This window comes from Hirundo rustica, chromosome 15 (assembly GCF_015227805.2).
Source record: "Hirundo rustica isolate bHirRus1 chromosome 15, bHirRus1.pri.v3, whole genome shotgun sequence".
NCBI lineage: Eukaryota > Metazoa > Chordata > Aves > Passeriformes > Hirundinidae > Hirundo > Hirundo rustica.
This window is the reverse complement of record NC_053464.1, coordinates 13204066-13226885: the sequence shown is the minus strand read 5'-3', so window position 1 is coordinate 13226885 and position 22820 is coordinate 13204066. Positions and strand designations below refer to the sequence as shown.

At 57.6% G+C, this 22820-nt stretch overlaps 2 protein-coding genes across 6 annotated transcripts in view; one reads left to right on the top strand and one right to left on the bottom strand.

Moving 5' to 3' along the window:
* Positions 1-7830, top strand: part of RNF216 (ring finger protein 216) — a 74540-nt gene extending 66710 nt beyond the window's left edge. For 4 of the 5 annotated variants that reach the window (XM_040079271.2, XM_040079270.2, XM_040079273.2 and 1 more), the window contains 2 exons: positions 5877-5946; positions 6399-7830. In XM_040079271.2, coding sequence (XP_039935205.1) covers positions 5877-5946; positions 6399-6718 — 390 coding nt within the window. In that variant the 3' untranslated portion in view covers positions 6719-7830. Of the gene's footprint in view, positions 1-1405; positions 2651-5876; positions 5947-6398 lie in introns of those variants that run through there. The other variant, XM_040079274.2, reaches the window with a different exon arrangement.
* Positions 7831-11205: 3375 nt separating this feature from the next.
* FSCN1 (fascin actin-bundling protein 1) lies at positions 11206-22189 on the bottom strand. The gene is made up of 5 exons (XM_040079381.2): positions 21302-22189; positions 14683-14839; positions 14082-14203; positions 13659-13826; positions 11206-13567 (listed from the first exon to the last, which is right to left on the bottom strand). Exons 1-5 carry the CDS (start codon positions 22122-22124, stop codon positions 13365-13367), a joined length of 1473 nt encoding a protein of 490 aa, XP_039935315.1. The 5' UTR covers positions 22125-22189; the 3' UTR covers positions 11206-13364.
* Positions 22190-22820: the final 631 nt, after the last annotated feature.

Genomic DNA, 22820 nt, shown 5'->3' with positions numbered 1-22820 from the left:
ATCTGTTAGTCTTTGTCTCAAGTGATCTTGAGAGAGTAAAGCAGAGGCTTCAAAATTCCCCATAATTAAAGGTTAGTTAAAATCTCGTCCCTAAGCTGTAATCAGGCTGGAGTCTGATTTAGAAGTATCGCTGCAATATTTGCTGGCTCTGAGACAAGCTGCAGTCGTGCTGTGGTGAGCAGCTTCCAGGGAGGCCAGGCAGGAATTGTTTCATCCCTGCATTTCTTCTGGAGCTAATTGGTGCCCTGCACCCCTGCAGGAGGTGTCAGGAGCCCTTCCCAGGGAGCTGCTTGGCCAGAACTCCTCGTGTCCCCCAGTCCTTGGGGGCTCTGGCTCTGCGGGAGCTGCAGGAGGGGCTGATGCAACATTGCCAGAGACAAAGCTCGGGAGGGAGCAGTGGGAATAAAGCTGTTAGAAAGCATCCAGAGGAGAGGAGAGATGGTGGAGGGCCTTGAGGGGAAGCTGTCTGAGGAGTGCTTGAGGCTATTGGGTTGGTTCAGCTGGAGAAGAGGAGCCTGAGAGGAGACTCATCGGGGCTGCAGCTCCTCCGGAGGGGCAGCACAGGGGCAGCTCTGATCTCTGCTCCCTGGGAGCAGGGACAGGACCCAAGGGAACGGCAGGAGCTGTGTCAGGGAGGGTTAGGTTGGGTACCAGGAAAAGGTTCTTCACCCAGAGAGTGGTGGGGCACTACCCAGGCTCCCCAGGGAATGGGCATGGCCCCGAGGCTGCCAGAACTCCAGGAGCGTTTGGACAACACTAGGCACAGGGTGAGATTGTTGGGTGTCCTGTGCAGAGCCAGGAGCTGGATGATCCTTGTGGATCCCTCCCAGCTCAGGACATTTTATGATTCTGCAAACTGGCTCTGGGTTGTAGGGGGCTGTATTTCTGATTTCTAAATATCTGTAGCAAACCTAGGGCTACTTGTGTGCATTTCATCCAGTTTTAACAAATCCTGGGACACAATGTGATCAATGCATTCTGGCTGTTTTGGTAAACCAGGTTCTGCTCTCCAACGTATTATTTTGAATTTAATATTCATCTTTGGGCTATCAGTAATATCGCACAGAGGCTTTTTTCTTTTGGCTTTAAAGTTTTAAGATGTTTTCAGTAAACTCTTGAAACCCTCCCAAAGGCCCGTCGTTAAAGTTCAAAGCAGAAGACTAATCATCATGAGGTGTTTGCAATTATCCCTCCTTCTGGTGTTATAAAAAGATGATGTCGAGAAAAGACTGTGTAAAACTTCAAATGCATCAAGGAAATGCATGAAGTGCACAGTGCTGCCTTTAGGATTTGGAAGGGAAGGGGGGGGAAGCTCCCTTAGATTTAGGACGTGGGGTTTGTGGTGGGTTCGGGGTTTTTTTAACCTCTATAAAATCCCTCAATCATAACCATATGTCTAACCCAGGCAATTCACAGAAAGCCATGGCTATGGAATGCCTGGTGCTAAAACATCTCTGCATTTCTCCAACGCCGCCGCGCGCTCCGTCCCCATGCCGGCCCCCCTTTTCCTGCAGCACTGCGGATGCCCTGTTCCAGTTACAGCACAGCCTGCTTTTATCCCTGCTTCCTGCTGCATGGAGGAGCACGCCGGAGACAGCCCCATGCCTGTTCTTGCTCAGGCTCTCCGCAGCTGATCTGGGAATGATTTGAAACAAAACCCCTTTAGTCCTCTGGAAGCCTCCGTCGTGAAAAAATCATTTCAAGTTTATTAGGAACGGCTGCGGCCACACGTACGTGGAAAAAAAAAAAAAGCAAGCAGTAAAAGAGGCAGAAAGGGGGAAGCAGCGGTGCTGAAGCGCTTTCTAAAGTAGGGGAGGGGTTGCAGAGCCCAGAAATAGGCACCAGCACTCTTGTTTTCCCTCTTTTCAGGAGGCGGCAGCCGCTTCCCGGTGACACTTAATAATTAAAGATAACGAGAAGCACAGGAGATAAAAACAGAGCTTTCAAAAGCTCCCTGGATGGCACTTTTGTTCTGGGCAGAGGAGGTTTTATTTGGGGGGAGGTTGTCTCTGTGTGACTTGCTGAGCTTTTATCTCCTTTGCTGCTGTATTTTCTCGTTCCCAAGGGCAGTTTGTTTCTCCAGCAGCTCTTTCAGCTTGTGGCAGGGCCCTGCCTGGACGCTGGAGGAGGCTCCTCTGCAGCAGCATTGTTGTCCCAGGCCTCCCTGCCATGGAGAGGTGCCTCTCTTAGCAACCCAGCCCTGCTCCTGGGCTGATCCATCCACAGAGCGAGCCGTGGGTTCTGCTGTGATTGGCTCCGTGCTCGCCGCATTCCCTGCATTCAATGGGAGAGGGCTGAAAGGAAAAGCTTCCTCCACCGAGAGCCTTTCCCGGGTGGGGGATGGCAAGGGCAGGCTCCCACACTGGCCAGGGATGAGCGTTTGCTTTCCCAGGCTCCAGGATGGGATGCACAGAGGCGAAGCTCCGTCCTGTTTTGTCCCTTGAAAGCGCAGCTGCTGCTAATGGCCACGTCTGCTTTGTGCAGATAAAAAGGGTGAATGCATCTCAGAGATCCCTCGCATTTTCCTCTCGGCCACCTCCCTTCTCCCGTGATGCAGCAGAGCCCGGGGAAGAGCCACGCTGTAGCATTGCCCTGCATTTCCTCTCCGGGAGAAAAGCCAAGTTACAGCTTTGCTCAAAAAAACTGCCCAGTGCTGAGACCCCCTCCAGGGTTGGGAGGCTGTATATTTCTTTTTCTTCTTTATTTCCTTTTTTTTTTTTTTTTTTTTTTTTTGTCTTGCTGTAGGCAAGGCAGCTGACAGGAAGATGACTGTTAACTTGACAAGATAAATGCCTTCAATCCACACAGCCTGTGAACAGGCCATTAAAATTATAATCTAATCCTTTATTAAGGGACTTGAGCCCGCTCAGGGAAACGGACACAAGGAGCTTTTGAAATCCTTCTGCAGCCTGCACCCCATGTGATGTTAAAAGGTTTCTCACCACAAAACCAGCCATAAGTGTGCTAATGAAATCTTAATTTTCGGTGTGGGTGCTTTACCCCTCGATGAATCTGTCATCTTTCTAATTACTGTGGTATTAAAAAACAGCCTTTGCTTCCAAAGAATTAGAAATGTTTTGCAAGATTCACTAAAATAGCACCAAGACTTGTTTGTTGTTGTTGTTTTTTATGTATTAGGCAGAGCTTGTGGCAGCAGTTTTCTTTCAGAACATCCTAAAATTATCCTGCTGTTTACATATCATCAATTCTTTTGTTCTGTCTGGGATGTGCATCTTTCCTAAATACTGCAGGTATTGAACCGTGCTGTGTATTCATCACTTGCCAAATTTAATGTCAGCCTCTTAAGTAGGAAGGTGCTTGTTGTGCAGTGCATTTTTTTGTTGTTCTTTAGATATTAATGGATACCAGTCTTTCAGAAATACCAGTGCAAAGAAAAAAATTTCCAAGCTAAATCTTGGTATGTGGGATTAAGTGTAAGCACTTCTTAACCTTCCAATGGGAAAATACACTTTTATCAGCAGAGAAGCAGCAGGGCTGATAAGTTCTGTTCTCAGAGACGGGGATTGTTGTGGCTCTGCTGTGATTTGTGGTTTCAGAGCTAGTCAGGAACTCGTCATCCTGATCCAGGTCTGTTCCTGGCAGGTTTTTGCATCCAGGGTGTGCTCTGAGCTCTGCCCCTCTTGAAACCCCCGAGGGGACGGAGCTGAGTGGGGGTCTGTGGCTGCTGCACTTTGGGGGGATGTGTTTTATGTTGTCCTGGGGAGCTCTGGGGGTCAGTTTGGAGGTCTGGCAGATGGACTTTGCTGTTCCCTGTTTCCCCCGGCGCTCTGGGAGCCGCAGTAATCGAATCCAGCATCGGCCTGGGCGCGTGCAGCTGGCCCCAGCCCCGGGGCAGATGGATGTGTCCAGCCCCATCAGAGGGAGGTCAGCTGCAGTTTAAACTGGGGGGCTGGAGCAGCCCTGGCTGCACAAGGGTCTGGTCAAGTTGTCTTTGCTGTGTCCAGTTTTGTGCAGGACTGAGCGGAGCCGCAGCGTCAGGGCTGGGGACAGGAAGGGGGTGTCCCTGGGAAGCGGCACTTCACGGGATTAATCTTGGATTTTTGTTGGAGAAGTCTTTAGAGCTCATCTTGTTCCACCTCCTGCCACTATGCCAGGCTGCTCCAAGTCCCTCCAACCCAGCCTTGGACACTTCAAGGAATGGAACAGCCTCAGCTTCTCTGGGCAGCTTATCCCAGGGCCTCCCCACCTTCCCAGGAAAGAGTTTACTCAGTAATCACAGACTTAGACTAAAGTAAAAGCATTTTGTTGAGTTAAAGGGCACATCTCTAGGCTTTAAGGTGAGGTTTATCCTTTGTGTGAGGAAAGGAGATACTGGGTGCTTCTTGCTCAGCTGAGCTTAAAATATATTTCTTGTCACATAAACCTTCAGGTGCATCTTCTCCAGTAAGTGGCAATAAAATGGGAGTGGGGGCTGTGTCCATCTCCAGCAGCATTACAAAAATACAGTCTGAGAAGGAAAAATAAAAATGAAGTCTTAAAGCTTGAAACCAAGCTTTGAGAGCACTGCTGGGGCAGCAAAAGAGCAGGGGATGTTTGGTTGCCTGTGGAGAGTGCCCAGGTGGTTTTCCAGCCAGGAAAACTGATATTTAGGGGGTAGTTAGGCATTCCATATCGGCTCAGAAGAGCCATTCTTCAGCAGGTTTATGGAGATAGAGAGGCTGTAATTAACACCCCATGCAAACAGCCTGCTTGGGAAAGAAAAAGAAAAGAAAAAAAAAAAAAAAAAGACATGTCCTGGAAAGTCTTAATTTTAACCATGGACTCACAGAATAATAAAAGGGAGGGAAGTATTGAGTTTTTGGCTTTCTGCACATCGAGATAACTTCAGTCTCCCAGGGAAACCTTATCTGGTGGTGGAGGAGGGGACTTTTCCACAAACTTCCCAGGCTGTGCATCTGCAGGGCTGTCAGCTGGGGACTGGGAGGCTTAAAATCATTTCAGTGTAGCTGCATGCACGAAGCATATTTTGGATTTAGTTCCAGAGCACTCTTCAAAATAAAGGATATTTTTTAAGAGCGTTCAGGAAGAAATTTTTGTGTTTTGGAAGTACTGAAATTAAGGTGACTAAAACAGGCAGAGTCTTGTGCTCTGTGGAGTTCTTGGGACTCAGGGTTCTGAACACTGTCCTGGAGGTTTGGCTGCTCTCCCTGAAATCTCCAGGTTTGGTTTCATCCCCATAGACATGCAGAAACTCACCTGAGGCTTCATGGCATCGTTGGATCTCACTGATGCTCCTTGGAGTTAAGAGAACTGAAGGTGATGAGAGGCAGAAGGACGATTTCAATTTCTGGCTTGTCCTTGTGTTCTCAGTGAGCAGCAGCCCTGAATATTCTTGCTATAACCTCTAGACAGACATTAAAGAAACATATTTCGATTTATGCCCTTCTTAGAGTTACAGATAAGATCTAAATGGCACCATTTAGCTACTAGAGCCAGGATTTAAGTTGTGTTAATTCCAGCTGTTGGGCCAAAAACTCTACAAGTGCTAGGATAATGTAAATATTTAATAGACTATTGCCATTAAAAAGATTAACAGCTCTTCAGAGGGGTGGAGCTGGGTCGCAGTTCTCTGGTTTTCATCAAGTCAATGAATTTTAGTGCTGATCTCTCTGGAAAGCTGATCCAAGCATCTTGGTCATACTCCATAGAGTGCAGGTTATTTGTGCTGCTGCAGTTCCCCCATCACAGCTTTGCTTTTGGGTAAATCCAGCTCCAGAGGAGGACAATTCAGCCAAATTAGTTTCTCTTGGTTTTCCCCATGAAAGTGTGCTGGAAAGAAAAAGCAGCAGCGAGAGAGCAGAAAGCTGCTGCAGTAGGAATTATCCCACTGATTCTTGGTATTCCTTGATTTCTAGGAGGATGATGAGAAGATAATTCATGAGATTCAGAAGGAGGCTGAAGAGGAGCAAAGGAAGAAGAACGGGGGTAAGTCACTGTCGAGATCAGACTGAGGGTGGGTGATGGGACAGCACAGGGTCCTTCTGTTCTTCACTGGATTCTGCTCCTCCTGGGACCTGGTCTGTTTTCAAAGTGCTGTTGCCTGCAGGGATTTTGCTGGGATTGTGAGCAAGCACGAGATTTGTGTCCAGCTCTCACGTGGCACCGGTGTTGTGGAGGTCTCTGCTTGGCAGAGTAATTGAGGGGCAGCAAAACCTCTGAGCTGTGTCGTGGGGGGCACCGGGGCTGCCCCACATCCCACAGAAGGAAATGTTCCCCCTTTGCGAGGTGGGGCTGGTGAAAGGAGCCGGGCTGGAGAGCTCGTGGGGCAAAGGGCCGGCAGTGGATGTGCTGGGAATGGGGGATTGCCAACGGCAGCGTCAGCCCCCGGGCCGAGCTCCGTTTTGGGGTGACGGCTCTTTGCTCTCCTCCCCGCGCAGAGAACAGCTTCAAGCGCATCGGCCCTCCCGTGGAGAAACCCGTGGAGAAAATCCAGAGGATCGAAGTCATCCCCAGGCCGGTTCCTCAGAACTTCCACCAGCCCCGGATGCCCCCGTACCCCTTCGTGCACCCCCCGTTCCCCCTGCCCCCCGTGCGCCCCATGTACAACAACATCCCGCTCAACATCGGCCCCATCCCCGCCCCCTACGTGCCCCCCCTGCCCAACATGAGGGTGAACTTTGACTTTCCCCAGATCAACGTGCAGCTGGAGCACAACCTGCCTATGCACTTTGGCCCTCAGCCCCGGCACCGCTTCTGACCCGGCGGAGTCACTGCGGGGCAAAGCCACCCCACAACGTCCCCCCCTCCCCAGTCCAGCCCCTCTGGGGTTTAGCCAGCAGCCAGGGGGCTCAGTGTCCCTGCGCTGCACCCCCTCTTAGGGCTTCTCCAAACCTTTGCAATCCAACATTTCAACCTGTGCTGCAACAGGGTTTGGTGCTACGTTTCCCAGGGGTGGAATTTCTCCCTGAGCTGGGCATCCAGATGTTTCGTTTTGACAAAGCCTTTGCAGGCAGCTGTTGGGAGGAAAAGTGAGAGTTTGTGGAACACAGGGATACAGCCGTTCCTTGGGGGATTTCCAAAATTCCTGCCTTCCTGCTGGCCAGAGCAGCAAAGGGAGTCTTGGGGGAAGGGAGGAGACTCTTGGCATCCGAGTAAGCGTAAGACCTTCAGGAGTGAGGTAACAGGAGGCAGCTGCCCCGGCCTCCTGCCTGTGGTGAGGCTCAGGGCTGGGGTTCCTGTGTTCTCCAGCACCCCTGTATCCTGCTGGCACCTCCCAGCAGAAATAAATTGTTCAGAGCAAGTCATTGTAGCATTTTTTGTGTTCCTCGCTCTCCAAGCAGAGCGAGGGACCAGCAGCTGCCCCATTGCTGAGGTCTTGGTAAGAAGCTCAGATCCGTGTTCTGTTTGGGGCTGTTAGGAAGTGGCAGGAGATTTGGAGCACCCAAATCTTTGGCTGGACTGAACCTGCCCCTGTTGAAGGGCTCTGTTTTCCCCCCAAAGGTGTGTGTGTCCCTCAGCTCCTGAAACGTGGCCTTTGCTTTGCTGTTCCCATCTGGCATCCCAAACCTCCCCCAGCTGCTGGCAGCAGTGCTCAGGCAGCTGCTGGAACCACCTGGAGCCAGAGCTGTGCCCTTTACTGCAAAAACTGCCTGGGAAACACCCAGACAGATGTGTAGGCAGTGATGTGTCCTGTGCAGGAAAATTGGGAATGTTCCCTGTAGCTGCAGCGAGTTGGGAGCCCCCAAACCCTCACAACCCACTGGGCAGCTGGGGCCCCATGCTGCAGGAAGCTGGCTGCTTCCACAGCAGCAGCAAACTCACGAAAACGTGTGTGTCAGCTTCAACTGGCTTTGGAAAAGCGTGTTAAAAGTTAAACCTGAGTATTGCTGGGCTTAGAAAGTGAGGGAAAGGCAAAACTTCCTTGTGAGAAGTGGGGGCTGCAGTGCTGGGCTGTGGGAGGAGGGTGGCACGAAGCCCTTTCTCCACAGCTCTTGGCTGTGCTGTCTGGTACAGGCCCCAGCTAGAAAAGAAAATGGTTGGAGTGGGAAAAAAAGCCCCTCTTTCCTAGGAATGTTGGGCTGGCTTTTAGCAGCCCAGTTGTGCTGTTGTTCTCCAAGTGTTTTGTTCTGGCCTTCATCCTGTTCTGTCCTGCTGGGAACTCCCTGGGTGCGTTTCCTTTCTTGTCATTCTCCCCTCTATTTCAGCATCCAGGTGTTTTGTGGGTTTATTTGTTTATTTTCAGGTAAAATTCCCTGTCTCCACCTCACAGCTTCTGCCAAAGCCCCACGTGCAGCATTCCGGGCCCCCGGATCCCCTTGGGCGTGCAGGAGCAGTGGGCACGGGGTGTCAGTGGGATGCTGGACAGGGGCCTGGGACAGCACCTGGGGACTCTTCTGCCCAGGAAGGTCTCCCAGACAGGAACACTTCCACGCCTTTTGGAGCTGAGTGTTTTTCCCGTTGCCTGTGGGTCAGACATTCCCTGTGGAGCGTGCTCTGGCTCCTCCATGCCGTGGCCTCTCAAGCATTAATAACCAACTGCTCTTCCCTTGCTGCTGGAATTTTCTATTTTGAATTAGTTTATTCCTGGCAGCAGTCTGGGGGCTGCAGGAGTTTTCTCACTTGCTGCTCAGCTGGGCTTTGACCGGGTTTAAATCCTGCCTTGCACCGACTGATTTCCTGCAGCAGCCAGGCGCAGGAATCCTGTTGGGTTTGGGGAGGGAGAGCTTTGTCACAGCAGCTGCTGAGAAAACAGATCCAGGTCAGAAGAAGCAGTGGTGGCTTCCCTTATGGAAAGAGAATCTTGTTTGTTTAATAGCTGAGATTTTCTGGGCTCGAGGGCTGGTTTGGATGAGCTCTCCAAGGCGTTTGACTTTCCTGGTGGGTGCAGGAAGGATCAGGCACTGTGAAGGAAACGGGATGGTCATCCAGCAAAAAATGGTGACCCAGTCCCATCTCTGTGTGTGTGGCCAGGGCTGTGGGGGCATGGAGAAGTGAGCCTTGGCAGAGGGAAGTGCAGATGTGGAGCAGAGGGGCTGCAGAAGTGGCAGCAGAGGCGGCCAGGGGAGGTTGGTGGCTGTGATCCATCGGGGTCACTGCTGCCCTGGCACAGCTGCCATGGTCCTGGAGGGTACAGAGGGAAGAGAGGCTTCCCTCTGTCCCCTGCCAAAGCCAAGGGCTTGTCTGTGTCCAAGAGAGGATAAATCAGTGCCTGGTCTGTGTTGTGCAGGTACACCGTGCCCAGCACTGCTCTTCTCCCCGAAAAAATACCCATTGCACCAAAAGCTCGCAGCCCAAGCACGTGGCTGCTTCCCCCCTCTCACCCAGGAGATCTCAAGTTGTTTCTGAATCTGTGTTGATTTATTTAAGAAAGAGAAAAAGCCCAGAACTTACTGAGCCACCCAGTCCAGCCTTGACCTGGTCTCTAACTCCTGCATCCCACTTTTCCTCCTGTCCCACAGTCTTTGGAACCACTTGTTTAGAGGTTTTGAAGGCAGCGAGGAGGTTGCTGTGCCCAGGCTGATCCCATAACAGGTACTTCTTACAGCTACTTGCAGTGTCCCATTTACTTGCCTTAAAGGTGGAGAGAGAAACTTAGTATTTGCACTTAGCAAAACGTTATATTAAAAGGAAAAAAAAAAAAAAAACAAACTGTAAAGATGTGCATGTTCTGCAACTTTGTATAACGATAGCTGAAAATAAATAGGTGGTTTATTTAAAAAAAAAAAAAAAAAAAAAAGGAGAAAAAACCAAAAAATATTTTTCTTTACATTCTGGTAGTAAACAGTTCTAATATTCTGTGTGTAAAAAGTTCCTGTATTATATTGTAATTTGAATTTTTGTAAATAAATTTGTGCACTCTGGCTTTCACCTGTGTGCTTTTCTTACAGCCATGACCTTGTCCTCCCGTCCAGCCTGTGCCAGCCTGGTGCTGGGACAATGCCAGGGAGTGGGGCCAGATCCCAGCCTGTGCCAGTGGAAACTCCCCAGGTCGCAAGGCAAAAACTCATTTGACTCTCCTGGAACAGCTTAACCTGTTCCATGTTCTCCTGAGGAAAAACTGGATGGGATAGAAAATGGTTTCCAGTCTCTCCTTTAAATGGAAACCAGGATGGGGGAGAGGCTGAGGGGATTTCCCCTCTTGCTGCAGCGGTGGTGAATGATGGTAAATGCAGAATCCGCCCTTGAGGGGAAAAACGGAAATGTGTGCTGGCAGCTGGGGAGAGGGGAACGGGGAGAGTCCTTCCTGCAACTGCAGAGCCCCTGCCCTGGCTGGGCAGCCCCTGGCAGAGGTGCCTGCTGCCCTGGCTGGGTGTCAGAGTGCTGTCACTGCTGCGTTTGCACAGATGTCACAGTGAGGCATCGGAGCTGCTCAGCATTTCCTGCACTGCCCTGATTCCTCCGTTTACAGTCAGGGCTGCACATCCTTCCTTCCTTCCTTCCTTTGGCCCTTACAGGGCTCATCCCCCCATCTGATGGTGAAGGTCCCTCTAGGCAGTGCCATCCCCTCTGTCCCCCTGGGATGTGTGCCTGGGGGAGCTGGGCAGCCCCCCTGTTCCAAACTTGGCTTTTCCCAATCAGCTTTACATTTCCCAAGGCAAGCAGGACCTGTTGTGCCCAGCCAGGCTGAGGTGGTGATGGGCAGGGAAGCTGTGCCTGCTCAGTGCAGGAGCTGTTGGTGGAGTTTCAGGGCTGGTTTCAGTTGTCTTGGGAGGGCTGGGGCCACATCCTGGCTCCTTTGGCAGGACTTGGGTTGGGCTGGGCTTCCCTTCCCACTTTAGTCCTCTATCTTGCCCTTTTCCACATCCCCAAATAAAGGAGGCTGATTGCTGACCCCCACCCAACCGTGCACCCAAACCCCCCATCCCCATGCTCTTCCCTCCCATCTATGGAGGTGAAACACCAGAATCAAGAGAAAACACAGCTTTGCTCCTGGCTGCGAGGGCAGCAGAGCTGGTTTGCAGATGAGGTGGTCCTGACCCATCCCTGGGTCACCCATCCCCACGTGTCCCCGGGCTCAGTGGCTTCAGGCTGTTGTGAGCATCTCCAGAGGTGACCCAGCCCCCAGCTGCCTCCTCTTTGAAGCCTCTTGGTCACCATTCCCTTCCCACCATCTCCTCAGCTCTCTAGAACCAGCTCAACTCTTGTCAGACAAAGGCTCCACCACCCCAAATCTCCACACTCAGGCTCTTGCCTCATTAAAAGGCCATTGCAGCCCTGACAGACCACGCACCAGGTTGAATCCGAATGCAGGTTTTATTTTTTTAATTCATCTTTCTCCATTTGAAGCTATTTTTTTTTTAAGTTATACAAATGGCACTTACAAAAAAAAATAATAATAATTAAAAAAAAAACCAAAACCCAAACCCAAACAAACCCAAAACTTAAATTTTCAGAGTGAGATGTTTTCAGAGAGTCACGACACCCGATAAGAGGAAACAGGAGAGATGTTGACCTAGTGTCACACGGGAGAAGCCGGAGCGGGAATTCAATGTTTGGGACCGTGACGGGGATGGGGAGGAGGCGACACGGGGAGGGGGTGACGGCCAGCGAGAGCGTGTCAAGTCACAGGGTCACACAGGGCTTCGAGACACTCGGTCCTTGGAGGGGCAGCGGGGGCACTCGTGGTGCCGGGGGCGCGGGCAGCCCCTGGCTGTGAGCGCAGGGCCGAGGTAGAGCCCTGGCCGGGATCCCCTGCGCCCGCCAGGGACCCCGGCCCGGAGCCGCCCCCCTGCCTGGGGACGGCCGCTCGCTCTCCCGGCTGAATTTAGCACCGAGCTCCTGTGGAGGGGGGTCCCTCCATGGCTTTAAGGCTGACGAGCCCCTGCCTGGCCTCCGGCAGTAGGGACCGGCCCTGGTTTGGCACGGCAGCGATGCCGAGAGCACCCTTGGCGTGGGGTGACACCGGCGCTCCCCCTCTCCAGAGGGGGCCCACGCGGGAAAAGGCTCCTTGGTGTGTTTGTAGGGAGCAGATACCGGCCCCGGGAAGGCCCCAAAGGGTAAAGTGCCTTTCAACGCCCTAAGGAACACGCAGCATCACCCGTTACAGACAGCGTTAAACTCTAATGCAGACCTAGTACAGACAACAGCTGGTCACACAGTGCCATGGAGAGCATATATAAATAGAGGCTAACAAAAATACTGTTTTGGTCTTTTTTTTCTTTTTTTTTTTTTTTTCTTTTTCTTTTTTTTCCTTTTCCAGTAGGGTTGCGATTCGTGAGAGCCCAGCCCAGGTGCCCTGGGGGTGGTGGGACCGGGAGCTGCCCCCTCGGGGTGCCCGCGGGAGCGGGCGCTTCCTAATTCAGCATTAGGTGTTCAGTGATTCGCTTCACTGTTCCAGTATTTTACGAGAGAGGAAAAATAAAAAAAACAACATCAAAGGTACTGAGCAAATACCACTGTGCAAAGTTTGCTAAGGAACTTTTTCTATTCTGTAAACCAAAATCTGCAGTTTATGCTTCCAGCCACCGCCCCGGGGAGATCACGTTGGCCAGCCCGGCTCCCGCCGGGACCGAAGCCCATGGGAGATGGGCTGGGTGGAGCCCCCACCCTGGCACGGGCTGGCTCCGTGTCCCCCCACGCCCTCCCCTCCAGGCACAGCAGCAGGACCAGCCTGGGGCAGGCTGGACCCACCATCAGGGTCTGGGATGCTCCTCCAGAGCCAGGAGCACGAGGAGGGGTGGAGGGACAGGAGGAGTGCGGGGCTCCATGAGATGAAAGGCTGAGGCTTTCCAGACAGGATCACCCTAAGGAATCACTTCCAGGTGTTTGGAGAGGGGCAGCTTGCTGGCCCTTCCACGGGGATGTGCTGGCACACGCCAGCCCCGCCCCCAGGGATGCTGTGATATGTAAGGTCACCTCAGAGCTCGGCTGGGGCTGAACCTGCCCCAGTCCAGGAGGGGAGAGAAGCTGCTGGGACCAGCGAGCTGAGCCCAGCACCATCGCTCCACGCCCGGCTGGAGCAGGGCAGGACAGGACAGATGCTCCAGGGGACACTGGCAGCACAGTCTGAGGCTGTGCCAGTGCTGATATGGCAGAAGCGAGCACAGAGGTGATCTTATTCCCTTTTTTTTAATCGAGGAGAGGAAAATAAACTACCTAAGGTGATGCTCAGGGCCAGGAGGGGGAATACGGCCGTTTCCAAGCCCAGCAAACCTGGAGGGAGGCAGGGATGGGGGGATAGAGACAGACCCCTCTACAAAGCTATGGGCAGGCAGCCCCACCACTTTTCCAGTTCTTACAGGGATTTATGGAAACCCACCTCCCACATAACGCACCAACTCTATGGCAGGAGGGAAGGGCAAGCCAGTCTGAAAATCCTGGTACAGAGAGGAGAAACAGAACCCAAAGGAAAAGAGGACAGGAAGGGAAAGAGAAGTTGGCAACGGGAGGTACCCTAAAGTGCATCAGTACTCCCAGAGGGTGGAGGCGTCGATGGTGTCGGCCGATGCCTTGAGCACCCCGGCGTGGTCGCCCTTCAGGTATTTGCCGTTGATTTTGATGGCCACTTTGTTATAGTCGCAGAACTCAAAAAAGAAGTCCACGGGGGTGTCGCTGCTGCTGGTGACGGACGACTCGTTCCCCACCATCCAGTACTTCCCAGTGGTATCTGCAGGAGAGGGGACACGGTGGCCTCATGAGCCACCACGGGAACCCCAAGGGCCACCACACCCCAGCCCGTGGCTGCCCTGGGGACTCACCCTTGATGTTGTAGGCCCCGTCGTTGAACTCCAGCTGGAAGACGTCGTAGGAGGAGCGGTTGGAGTCCAGGGTGCCGGTGACCTTGCGGCAGCCGATGAAGCCGTGCTCGCCGCGCAGGACGATGATGGGCCTGTTGATCAGCTTCATCACGAAATGCTCCGTCTCGCCTGCGCCGAGGGGACAGCGGCTGTGAGAGCAGCCAGGGGGGCACAGAGCCAGACCCCAAAGCCAGACCCAGGCGGCGGTGAGGAGCAGGGGCTGTGCCCTCACCCATTTCTCACCCACCCCATCTGTCCCCCCATCTCACAGCACGTCAGTCACTAAGAGAACTTACTGCCTCAGCATCGCTTGGAAGAAGAGGCTGGTTCTTGGGGGACTTTTTCATCCCCTGCTGGGGTGTGGGGTCCCCAGGGGTCCCTTACCCGCTGTCTCCATGGAGGCTGCCAGCTGCCCGTTCTTCTTCGCTGTCACGTACTTGCCGTTGGCGGCTTTCAGGGTGATGCGTTTGTCGCACCACTCGATGTCGAAGTAGCAGCTCGCGTTCCTGTGGGGCAGAGAGGGCAGTCGGCGGGCTGTGGTGGAGGGGGCACCCTGCCACCGCCACCCTGCTGGCTTGGCAAGGGCCGCGGCGGGATCGGGAGAGCCTGATTCGATCTGTTTGTGCAGGGTGAGCTGCGCTGTGGTGGCCGTCCCGCTGGGAAGCCCTCGCCCCGTGGGCAGGAGGCAGGCAGGCAGCCAAAGGCACTTTCGGGGTTTCCGCCTGGCTCTCAGGGTTGAACTGCAGGGCAAAGCATTTCCACAGCCCCAGCCGGCCGGGAAGGATTATGTGGCCCCAGGGACTTCCAGAGCATCGTGGGCGGCAAGCCCCGACCCATCCCTGGCCTTCCCAAAATGCACCGCCTCTGCTGGGAAGCGTTTGGGATGAGCACCCGAGCTGGAAAATCCCTTGAATTCCCCTGGGAGATGCAGAAGGTGCTCTGAAGCCCAGGCACCGCCCTGAGCTGCCGGGGACACGGGACTCACTTTGTGGAGGCTGTGGACTGGATGCCCCCGTTGGAGGTGAGGGTCCAGTACTTCCCGGTGTAGGTCCGGAAGGCGCATTTCTTGGTGTCCTTGTTGATCTCCAGCTGGTAGGTCTCCTGGTCGCCCTCCTCGTCCTGGTTGGCCGAAAGGTCCATCCCTATGGAGCAGAGACAGATGGAGATGGAGGTGGGATCACAGCCCGCCTCCAGCAGGTCCAGGTGCAGGGCAGCCCAGGAAACACAACTGAGGGGCTCCTGCTCCCTGGGTGAGCTTTGGTGGCTCCCAAATCCCTCCCATGGATCTCCCCTCTGGCATTTGGGGTTCAAATCCAGGTTTTTATTTGGTTATTTGGTGTTAAGATCCTAAACGAGGGCTGGGCAGCCGTGAGCTTCCACTCCTGGCTCAGCAGCTCCGTCACAACGAAGCAAAGACCAACGCAGATATTTTATAAGGAAAGGGCTGCAGTTTTTCCCAAAGGTGACAGCCAGGTTACTCAGCCCATTAGCAGAGGCCGTGAATCCCAGCTCGTGGCGGGTTTAAGGACCATGACAACGTTTTTCATCCACAGTTGTCACATCCCAGTGGGGCGGTGAGGTGTGCAGGGACAGGAGGCTCGGGAAAGCCCAAGGGCAGCCAAGGCTTTCCCTGACTCCCCAAAATCATCAGCACCAGCCTGTCCCCAGCTCTGCCAGCCAGCGTGGCCCATCCCTGTGCCCGGGGGGGCAGAGACAGCATTCCCATGCAGAGGTGGATGCAGCCGGTCCTGGGGCCACCGGCCACAGCCCTGGGCCACCGCCAGCCACGTGTGCATCCGCCTCAGGCCCTGAGCCCGAGCAAACCTGCTTAGTCAGGGCTAGCGTGGCCAAAACTGCTCCAGAGCTCTCCAGCTCCGTGGATTTCAGCCTAAAAACACTTTGGGGATGCGAGCCACAAGCTGTGGCCAAAGCCGATGGCCGAGCTCTGTGCTGGGTTTTGGGGCAGGAGCTGGGGTGCAGAGCTCAGCCCCACTACTGAGCGTAGTGAAATGGGATTTAGTGGGACTGGATGAATTTTCCAGAGCCAAACACACCTGCGTCCCTCCCTGCTGCACGGGTGCAAAGGGTTCAAGCCCACATTTCTGCCTAGTTCTGGTCCTCTCGCTAAAGTAGAGACGTAGAGGTGCTGGAGCATGTCCAGAGAAGGGAAACAGAGCTGGGGAAGGGTCAGGAGCACAAATCTGATGAGGAGCGGCTGAGGGAGGAGGGGCTGGCCATGTGTTCAGCCCCTCACACCTCCACGATGCTCCCCAGTTTCTCAGCTGCTGGGATTTCAAGCATTGCTGCACACTGTCACTGGAAGGGCTTCAGGGGCTGCAGTCTTGGTGGCCTCGTTGCTCTGGGAAGCCACCAGGAGGTCCCACCAGCTGCACCCAGCTGTCCTGCAGACACAGCTCCCTGGGGCTCCACATCACCCTCCTGTCTCCAGTCAGGGCCCATCCCAACCTCTGCTTTGCATGTCCATCACCCACCTTTCCCAAAGGGATCAGCTTTGTTCCCAAAGGGATCAGGCTTTGTTCCCAAAGGGATCAGGCTTTGTTCTCAAAGGCTTTGTTCCCAAAGGGATCGGGCTTTGAAGGCTTCACTTTGTTGGCCATAATCTCCCACATCCCAACTGGCCTGTGGCTTCCACCTGTTCACAGCATCCCCCCTGTCACCAGGCACCCTCCAGCACCTGCAGCTCCCACCCCTGGGAGCGTTCAGGGCCGGGTCGGATGGGGTTTGAACAACCCAGTCTAGTGGACGTTGTCCCTGGCCATGATCCCTCCCAACCCAACCCTCCAGTGACTCCACGGCTCTCCTGACGGACACTCGCCCTGCCCGGTGCTTCGCTCCCCAGGGTGTTTGGGCGGTGCAGGGGGCAGTGGGGGCTGATGGCCACCAGCCCGGCCCCGCCGGCCACGTCCTCGGCTCCCGGAGCCATCCCACAGTCGCCGCCTCCCAGCGCTGCCAGGGGCTGAGCCGGTGCTTGTGGGAACATTTGGTTTTGATTTTGTGTCAGGCAGCTCCAGCCCCGATGCAGAGCTGTAAATCGCAGAGAGAGGGGCTCTGCGGGGGCTCACGGAGACGCTGGGCTGCGGGGAGGTGACCCTGGGGGACACAGCCCATCCCTCACGGCTGCCAGCACCCCTGGGCCCCCCAAACTTGTGAGAGCTGCGGGTCCCTGCGGTTTGTGGGGGAGGAGTGGCGGCGGCGCTTCTCCTCAGCGACTTTTCTGGGAAGAACTCGCTGACCTGCGGGGCCAGGGGATGCTGTGTGCCACGGAGCAGGACTGGACGGGCTGGAGACAGGACAGGGAGCGCCAGGAGCTGCTCCCTGTCCCCAGAGACCCCCGGGGCACGGAGCGCACACCGGCCTCCCCCAGCCCGTTTTCCGCGCTCGCCCTGCGCGGAGCTTTGGCGTTCCTGGAAGGAGCCGGCAGCAGGAGGGTCTCCCACAGCCCCCTCCCCAAAAGCAGCCTGGGGTTGTGTTACACCGACTCAGCACAAAGGAATGTGGCTACGTCCGGGGCAGGAGGAGGCTTCGAAGGGCTGGAGCCGGGCGGGATGGGGGAACAGCAGCATCCACGGGCTGCGTGTGAGGCTGCAGGGCCACGCTGGGACCCTCAGAGATGTCCCCGCGGCCGAGGACAGGCTGTCCCCACTGCCACCCCCCTGCTGTGGCAGCCCGGGGCTGTGGCGGAGAACCGCGGCCGCTCCCACTGCAATCATGGATTAATTAACGCTCTCGGTAAATTCACAGTCTGCAGATGGAACTGCTCCTCCTGACCTTGACGAAGCTGCTAATTACAGCTGGAGGCAGGAGGGGGGCGAGCACACGGCGGCTCTTTGGGAGGCGGGGTGGAGGTTTGCCCGCGCACCCCAAAATTCCCAGCGTGGGATGTCCTGGGCTGTGCCTGCAACACAGGTTTGCCACGGGGATCTCGGGGAGAATGCAGAGGTTGGCTGAGGTGTGTTGTCACCCCAGGGTCGGCTAATGCTGAATCCCTGGGCTTGAGGTGCTCAGAGAGCTGGAAAGGGCTCCCCAAGTCCTCAGTGCCGAGGTTTGCAGGCTCCTGGGTTTGCAGGATGGATGCTGGAGCCCTCGCTGCTCTCCGGCCGTGGCTGGGGTGTGCCCGGAGGCCTGTGGCCATCCCAGAGCAGGCACACACCTTCCTGCACCTCCTGCACAGCCAAGCGTCTCCCTCTAAAGGATCTGGGGTTTGTTGTAGCTCTGTTGATCTCCACACCACGGGGGATTGCAGACCCAGTGTGGGGGCGTTCAGGGCATGTGGAAAACTTTCCCTCTGTGCTCAGCTCACACAGAATATCTCCCATGAGCTGTCCTGCGATGCTGGTGGGAGCCAGCGGGCTGAGCTCCCTGGAGAGGAGCACCTTTCCCATCTCCCAACTCTGCTTCCAAAATCCCCGCGGTTAGAGCAGAAAACACCCGAGCCCAGATCCACGGGAGTGCGGGCAGCGGCCTGCAGAGCCCTCGGGGCAGCAGGGCAGGATTTCAGGATGGGACTGGGACGCTGCACCCAGCGCTGCCAGCCCAGGTCGGGTCTGGGCTCTGGCACCTCCACCCAGCTGCACCCACACACGTGCTCAGAGACTCCTCCTGCCCCTCCCTGCCCTTCAGCCGGGCTTACGCTGCACCCCTGCAGAAATCCAAACAGGTTTTTGTCTAAATCCAACAGCCTGGAGCACGGGGAACCAGCAGCTCCTCTGCCGAGGGTGCAGCTCTGCAAAGGGGTCACGGGCAGGGGCGAAACACGAATTTCCTTCGAAACCCATCCCCCCGTTCCCTGTGGATTTCCGGTGGCTTTGTGGTATCCCCCCAGTGTCAACAGGCCATCTCCGGATGAAAATCGACATCCAAGCCTGCCTGCCCCCTGCCCCGGAGCCGCATCTTCCCTCCTGCCGTGGCACCGAGATGAACTGGGGGGTGAAAATCCTGCTCAGCCCACGCCAGGAGGGGTCCGGGCCGCAGGGCAGAGCTCCCCGCTGCCAGCACGGCACGTCCAGGCGCGCTCGCTCGCCCTCCTCCCCAGATCCCTTCTCCTGGAATTCCTCGCTCCCCATCCAGCCCGGCCTCTCCCCATGTGGGTGGGGGGCAGGAGCGCACCCCGGCCGGGCAGGGGGCTGGCAGGAACCGGCGGGGAGACCGCCAGCGCTCTGCCCCCGGGACCCCCGCGCCCACAAAGGGCCCTTTGTTGCCGCAGCCGGGCTAGAAAGGAGCCATTGAGCGGGGAGGAGGCTGCTGGCTGCTGGCAGCACCCGGCTCCGCTCCCTTTGAGGTGCAAACGGGAGGTGGGAACTCTCAGGGAACCCGGGGATGCTGTCCTGCTGGGGCTGGAGGCAGGAGAGGGGTGGCAGGGATGGCACCCATCAGCTGCTGCCCCGGGGCTCTTTGTGTCGTGGTTCCCTTGTGCAGGGGATGCTGACACCGGCCTCGGGACAGCCAGGAGCTGACTTGGCACTGCTGGGACAACACGGTTCCAAAGCTGGATCCCAGCCAAGGGAACCGCGGAAGAACCCCAGGGACCCAACCCTGCTCTTCCAACGGGGCAGAGGGGGGACAGCCACCGCCATCCCTGCTCCCTCCTGGATCCACGCTGGAACGAGCTGCCTCTTCCCACGAGGCTGCACTCACTCCCGGCCCACACCCCCCATCCCCGGCGGCCACGGGAGCGTCTGCCAGCAGCGCGGCGCTTATCAGCTCGGCGGGGGAAAGGGCTGTCTGCAGCCGCTTCCTCCGACGGCTGCTCCGTTCCTTCTTGGTCACCTTGGGACACGGCGCTTCCACAAAGGGAGGAGGATGAGCCCCAGAGAGTGGCGGCTCCCAGCCCTTCCCTGCCGGGCGGGAAGGATAAACCGGGTGGAAACGGCTTTTCCAGCCAAAAGGGACTGGAGCGAGGCTGCGCAGCCCCAGCGCGGCCCTTCCCGCTGTATTTTGCTTGGAAAGGGGCCGGGCACAGCCCTGAGCCCTCTGTTGCTGGGGAGATTTGTTCCCCCCCTCCCCGCTCCTTCCTGCTCCCCCATCCCTCCCGAATTAGACAAAGCCGGAGGGTGGGCCAGCAGCATTCCCACCCGCTCCACGGGGTCCCACCGCCACCGCTCCGTCCCTCACATCTCCCCCCACATCTGGTTTCCCCATCTCTGGTGACAAAGGGCTGCAGCAGCCCTTCCCCCACGGCGCTGCGGCAGCCTCCCGCCATCGCCATCCTCTCCTCCTCTTCCCCAAATCCCCGTGCCCGGGAAAACAATCCCCGCCGCCCATCCCGGCGGATTTTATTATTTATTATTCTTTTTTTAATGGGCTGGTTTGCGGGATTTGCCTTCGGACAGGAGAAAAGCAGCGAGCTCCCCGCACGGAGCTGCCCGGGCACGGATCGGGGTTAAGAAGAAACCTCGAAATACAACATAGCCACACACACACACACACACACAAAATTTCCCCGCTGTTCCTCCGGGCTTTGCTACATGCTCGCACCCATCCCAGCCCCGGCGTGCGCCGGCCTGACCCGGCGCGCCGGCGATGAGCCCCGGGGCGCGCAGGGCGCACACCGGGGACCCCCGGCCCCGCGGAGCGGGGAGCCCCGGCCTGCCAGCACGGAGCCCCGGCTGCGGGGCCGGGATGCTCGGGATGCTCCGGGGAGCTCTGAACGCGACCGGAGCCCCGAGGCGGAGGGGACAGGGACGGCTCACGCGCCCTTTGTGCGGATGGATGCGGGATGCGGGAGTTTTGGCAAAGCACTTCGTGATGTAAGGCTGCTACCCAGCCCCCCCCACCCATGGGAACCCGGGGGGAACCAGAGCCCCCGGGGGCACCCGCAGCCTCCCTGCCCCGCTGGGCAAAAGGCTCAGCCGCGCTCGGGCGAGGGGGAGAGCGGCGGAGGCTTTGTGGGGCGAACAATGAGCTCCAAAGGAAGGAAGGCGAGGGATACAGCCCTGCCTCCTTCGCGGCGAGGGAAGGCTCCATCCTCCCCCTCCCAGCCCCCCTCCCCGGCCATCCCTCACCCCAAGGCAGGCCCCTCGCCATCGCTGCCCCCCCCGGGCGCCCTGCAGAGGCGATGGTGCGGGGATGGGGGTGCCGGAGGGATGGGGGCCCCAGGCAGGCGATGCCGAAGGGATGCGGGAGGGGGAAGGGATGTGGGAGGGATGCGGGGGGATCGTGATGGGGGTTTGGGGGAGGGACCGCGGGCGGCCGTGCTGAGGGGTGCAGGGGGTGCCCGCGGGAGATGGTGGCTTCAGGGGAGGGGTGTGAGAAGGGGTTTGAGCAGGGGGAAGACGCCAGCACGGAGGCGATGGCAGAGGGGTGCAGGGGGGCACCCTGTGGGGCGGCTGCTGCAGGAAGGCAGCGGATGTTGGGGAATTCGGGGGGCAGGGCTGCGGGGGGGGGCGCTCCGAGGTGGCGATTCTGAGGTGATGCAGGGGAAGCGATGCCGGAGGCATCCAGAGGGGCTGCTCGGGGCAGCGATTCCCGAGGAAAGCCGATCTCCGCGGGAAGCAGGAGCGCACCCCGAGGCGGCTACAGCCCCGCGACTCCGGGGCGGCCGAGATGTCGCGTTCCCCCCACCCGCGGCCCCCATCCCCTCGCACCTTGCCGGGTGGAGACGTTCCTATCGTTGCCGGCTCGCAGCACGACCTGCGGGCAGCTCTGCTCCAGCGCGAAGAGCTCGTCCTTGCCCACCTTGGCGCTCTTGCCCGCCTTGAGGGTGCCGCTGGGCCCCGAGGGGGCCAGGTAGCGACCCTCCCCGTCGCGAAACGCCACCTTTCCGCAGCGGAATTCCAGCGTGAAGGCGGTGCCGGGCTCGGCGGCGGGGACCAGGCGGCCGTCGCTGCGGAGCAGGCGGTGGTCGCAGCTCTGCAGGCTGTACCGCTGGTCCACGAACAGCAGGGTGATGAGCGCATCCACGCCCCAGGGCACGTCGCGGTCCACGGCCAGCTCGTCGCGGCGGGGCCCCAGGTGCGCGTAGCGCTTGCGGGCCAGGCTGTAGAGGTTGGCCTGGGGGTGCATGGCCAGGTGGACGCTCCATTTCTCGGCGGCAGAGACGGCGGGGGCGAAGCAGGAGAGGCGGTCCTCGGTGCCGCCGAAGAAGCGGCGGTGGGGCTCGGACTGCAGCGACCACCGCCCGTCACCGTGGGCCAGCACCAGGAACCGGCAGTCGGGGCCCGGCTCCTCGCTGTCGCAGCTCACCCGCCCGTCCTTGTCGGCCGCCAGGTACCGGCCCAGGTGGCTCTTGAGCAGGACGGCGCTGGAGTCCTCCCCGTCCTGCTCCAGCGTCCAGATCTGCTTCTTCTTCATGCTGGCTGCCGAGGCGTTCACCTTGAACCCGAACGCCTCGGCCGTCAGGTACCGGTTGCTGCAGTTGATCAGCCCGAACTGGATCTGCACCGGCTCCGCCGTCCCGTTCGCCGTCATCCTGCCCCTCCGCCGACCGACACCGAGCCACCGACACCGAGCGAACGACACCGCCCGCCGCCGCCGCGCCCGCCCCGCCGCCGCCGCCTTTATAGAACCGCGGCCGCGGCGCCGCCTCCCGCACCCCCCCGCCCCCGCCGCGACCCCCGCCCGCCCCCCGCATCGCCGCGGGGCCCCTCGGCAGGGCACGGCCCCGCCAGGAGCAGCCAGAGCCCCCCCCCGAGTCACAGGACAGCATCCTCCCCTCCCTCCCGCGGGATTCCCCTGCGTGCGGAGCTCCGCGGGACAAAAGCTCCCCGTGAACTGCGGGATCGTCCCGCGTTGTAAGAACCCCGGTGGATAACGGGAGCCTTCCATGCATTTCAGGAGCCTCCTTGAATTGTGGGGCAGCCCCCCGCCCCCCCCCGCGTGTCCCCACTGCGTGGCAAGACCCCTGCCCGCATTTCAGGAGCCCCACACAATGCAAGCCCTCACTTCGGGGCAGGACGGCTCCAGGCACAGCAGGAGCTCCCTTGAAATGTGAGACCTCCACAATAAACTGGAAGACCCCGAGAGCTTTCTCTGCATTTCAGGAGCACCCATGAATTGCAGGACCTCCTCCTCCAGCACAAGTTCAGCATGGAAAGATCCCTCCAGGAAGGGGCCCCTCGAATTGGAGGACCCTCAAACACACCTAGCAAGACCGCCACTGCAAAA

Bases quoted from the DNA above. Each gene is read 5' to 3' on its own strand.
- FSCN1 (XM_040079381.2), bottom strand. From the start codon at position 22,124: ATGACGGCGAACGGGACGGCGGAGCCGGTGCAGATCCAGTTCGGGCTG. The intron at 13,827-14,081 runs GTAAGGGACCCC...CCCTCGGCGCAG, and splicing joins AGCCTCCATGGAGACAGCGG to GCGAGACGGAGCATTTCGTG. The intron at 13,568-13,658 runs GTGAGTCCCCAG...CCTCTCCTGCAG, and splicing joins CGGGGCCTACAACATCAAGG to ATACCACTGGGAAGTACTGG.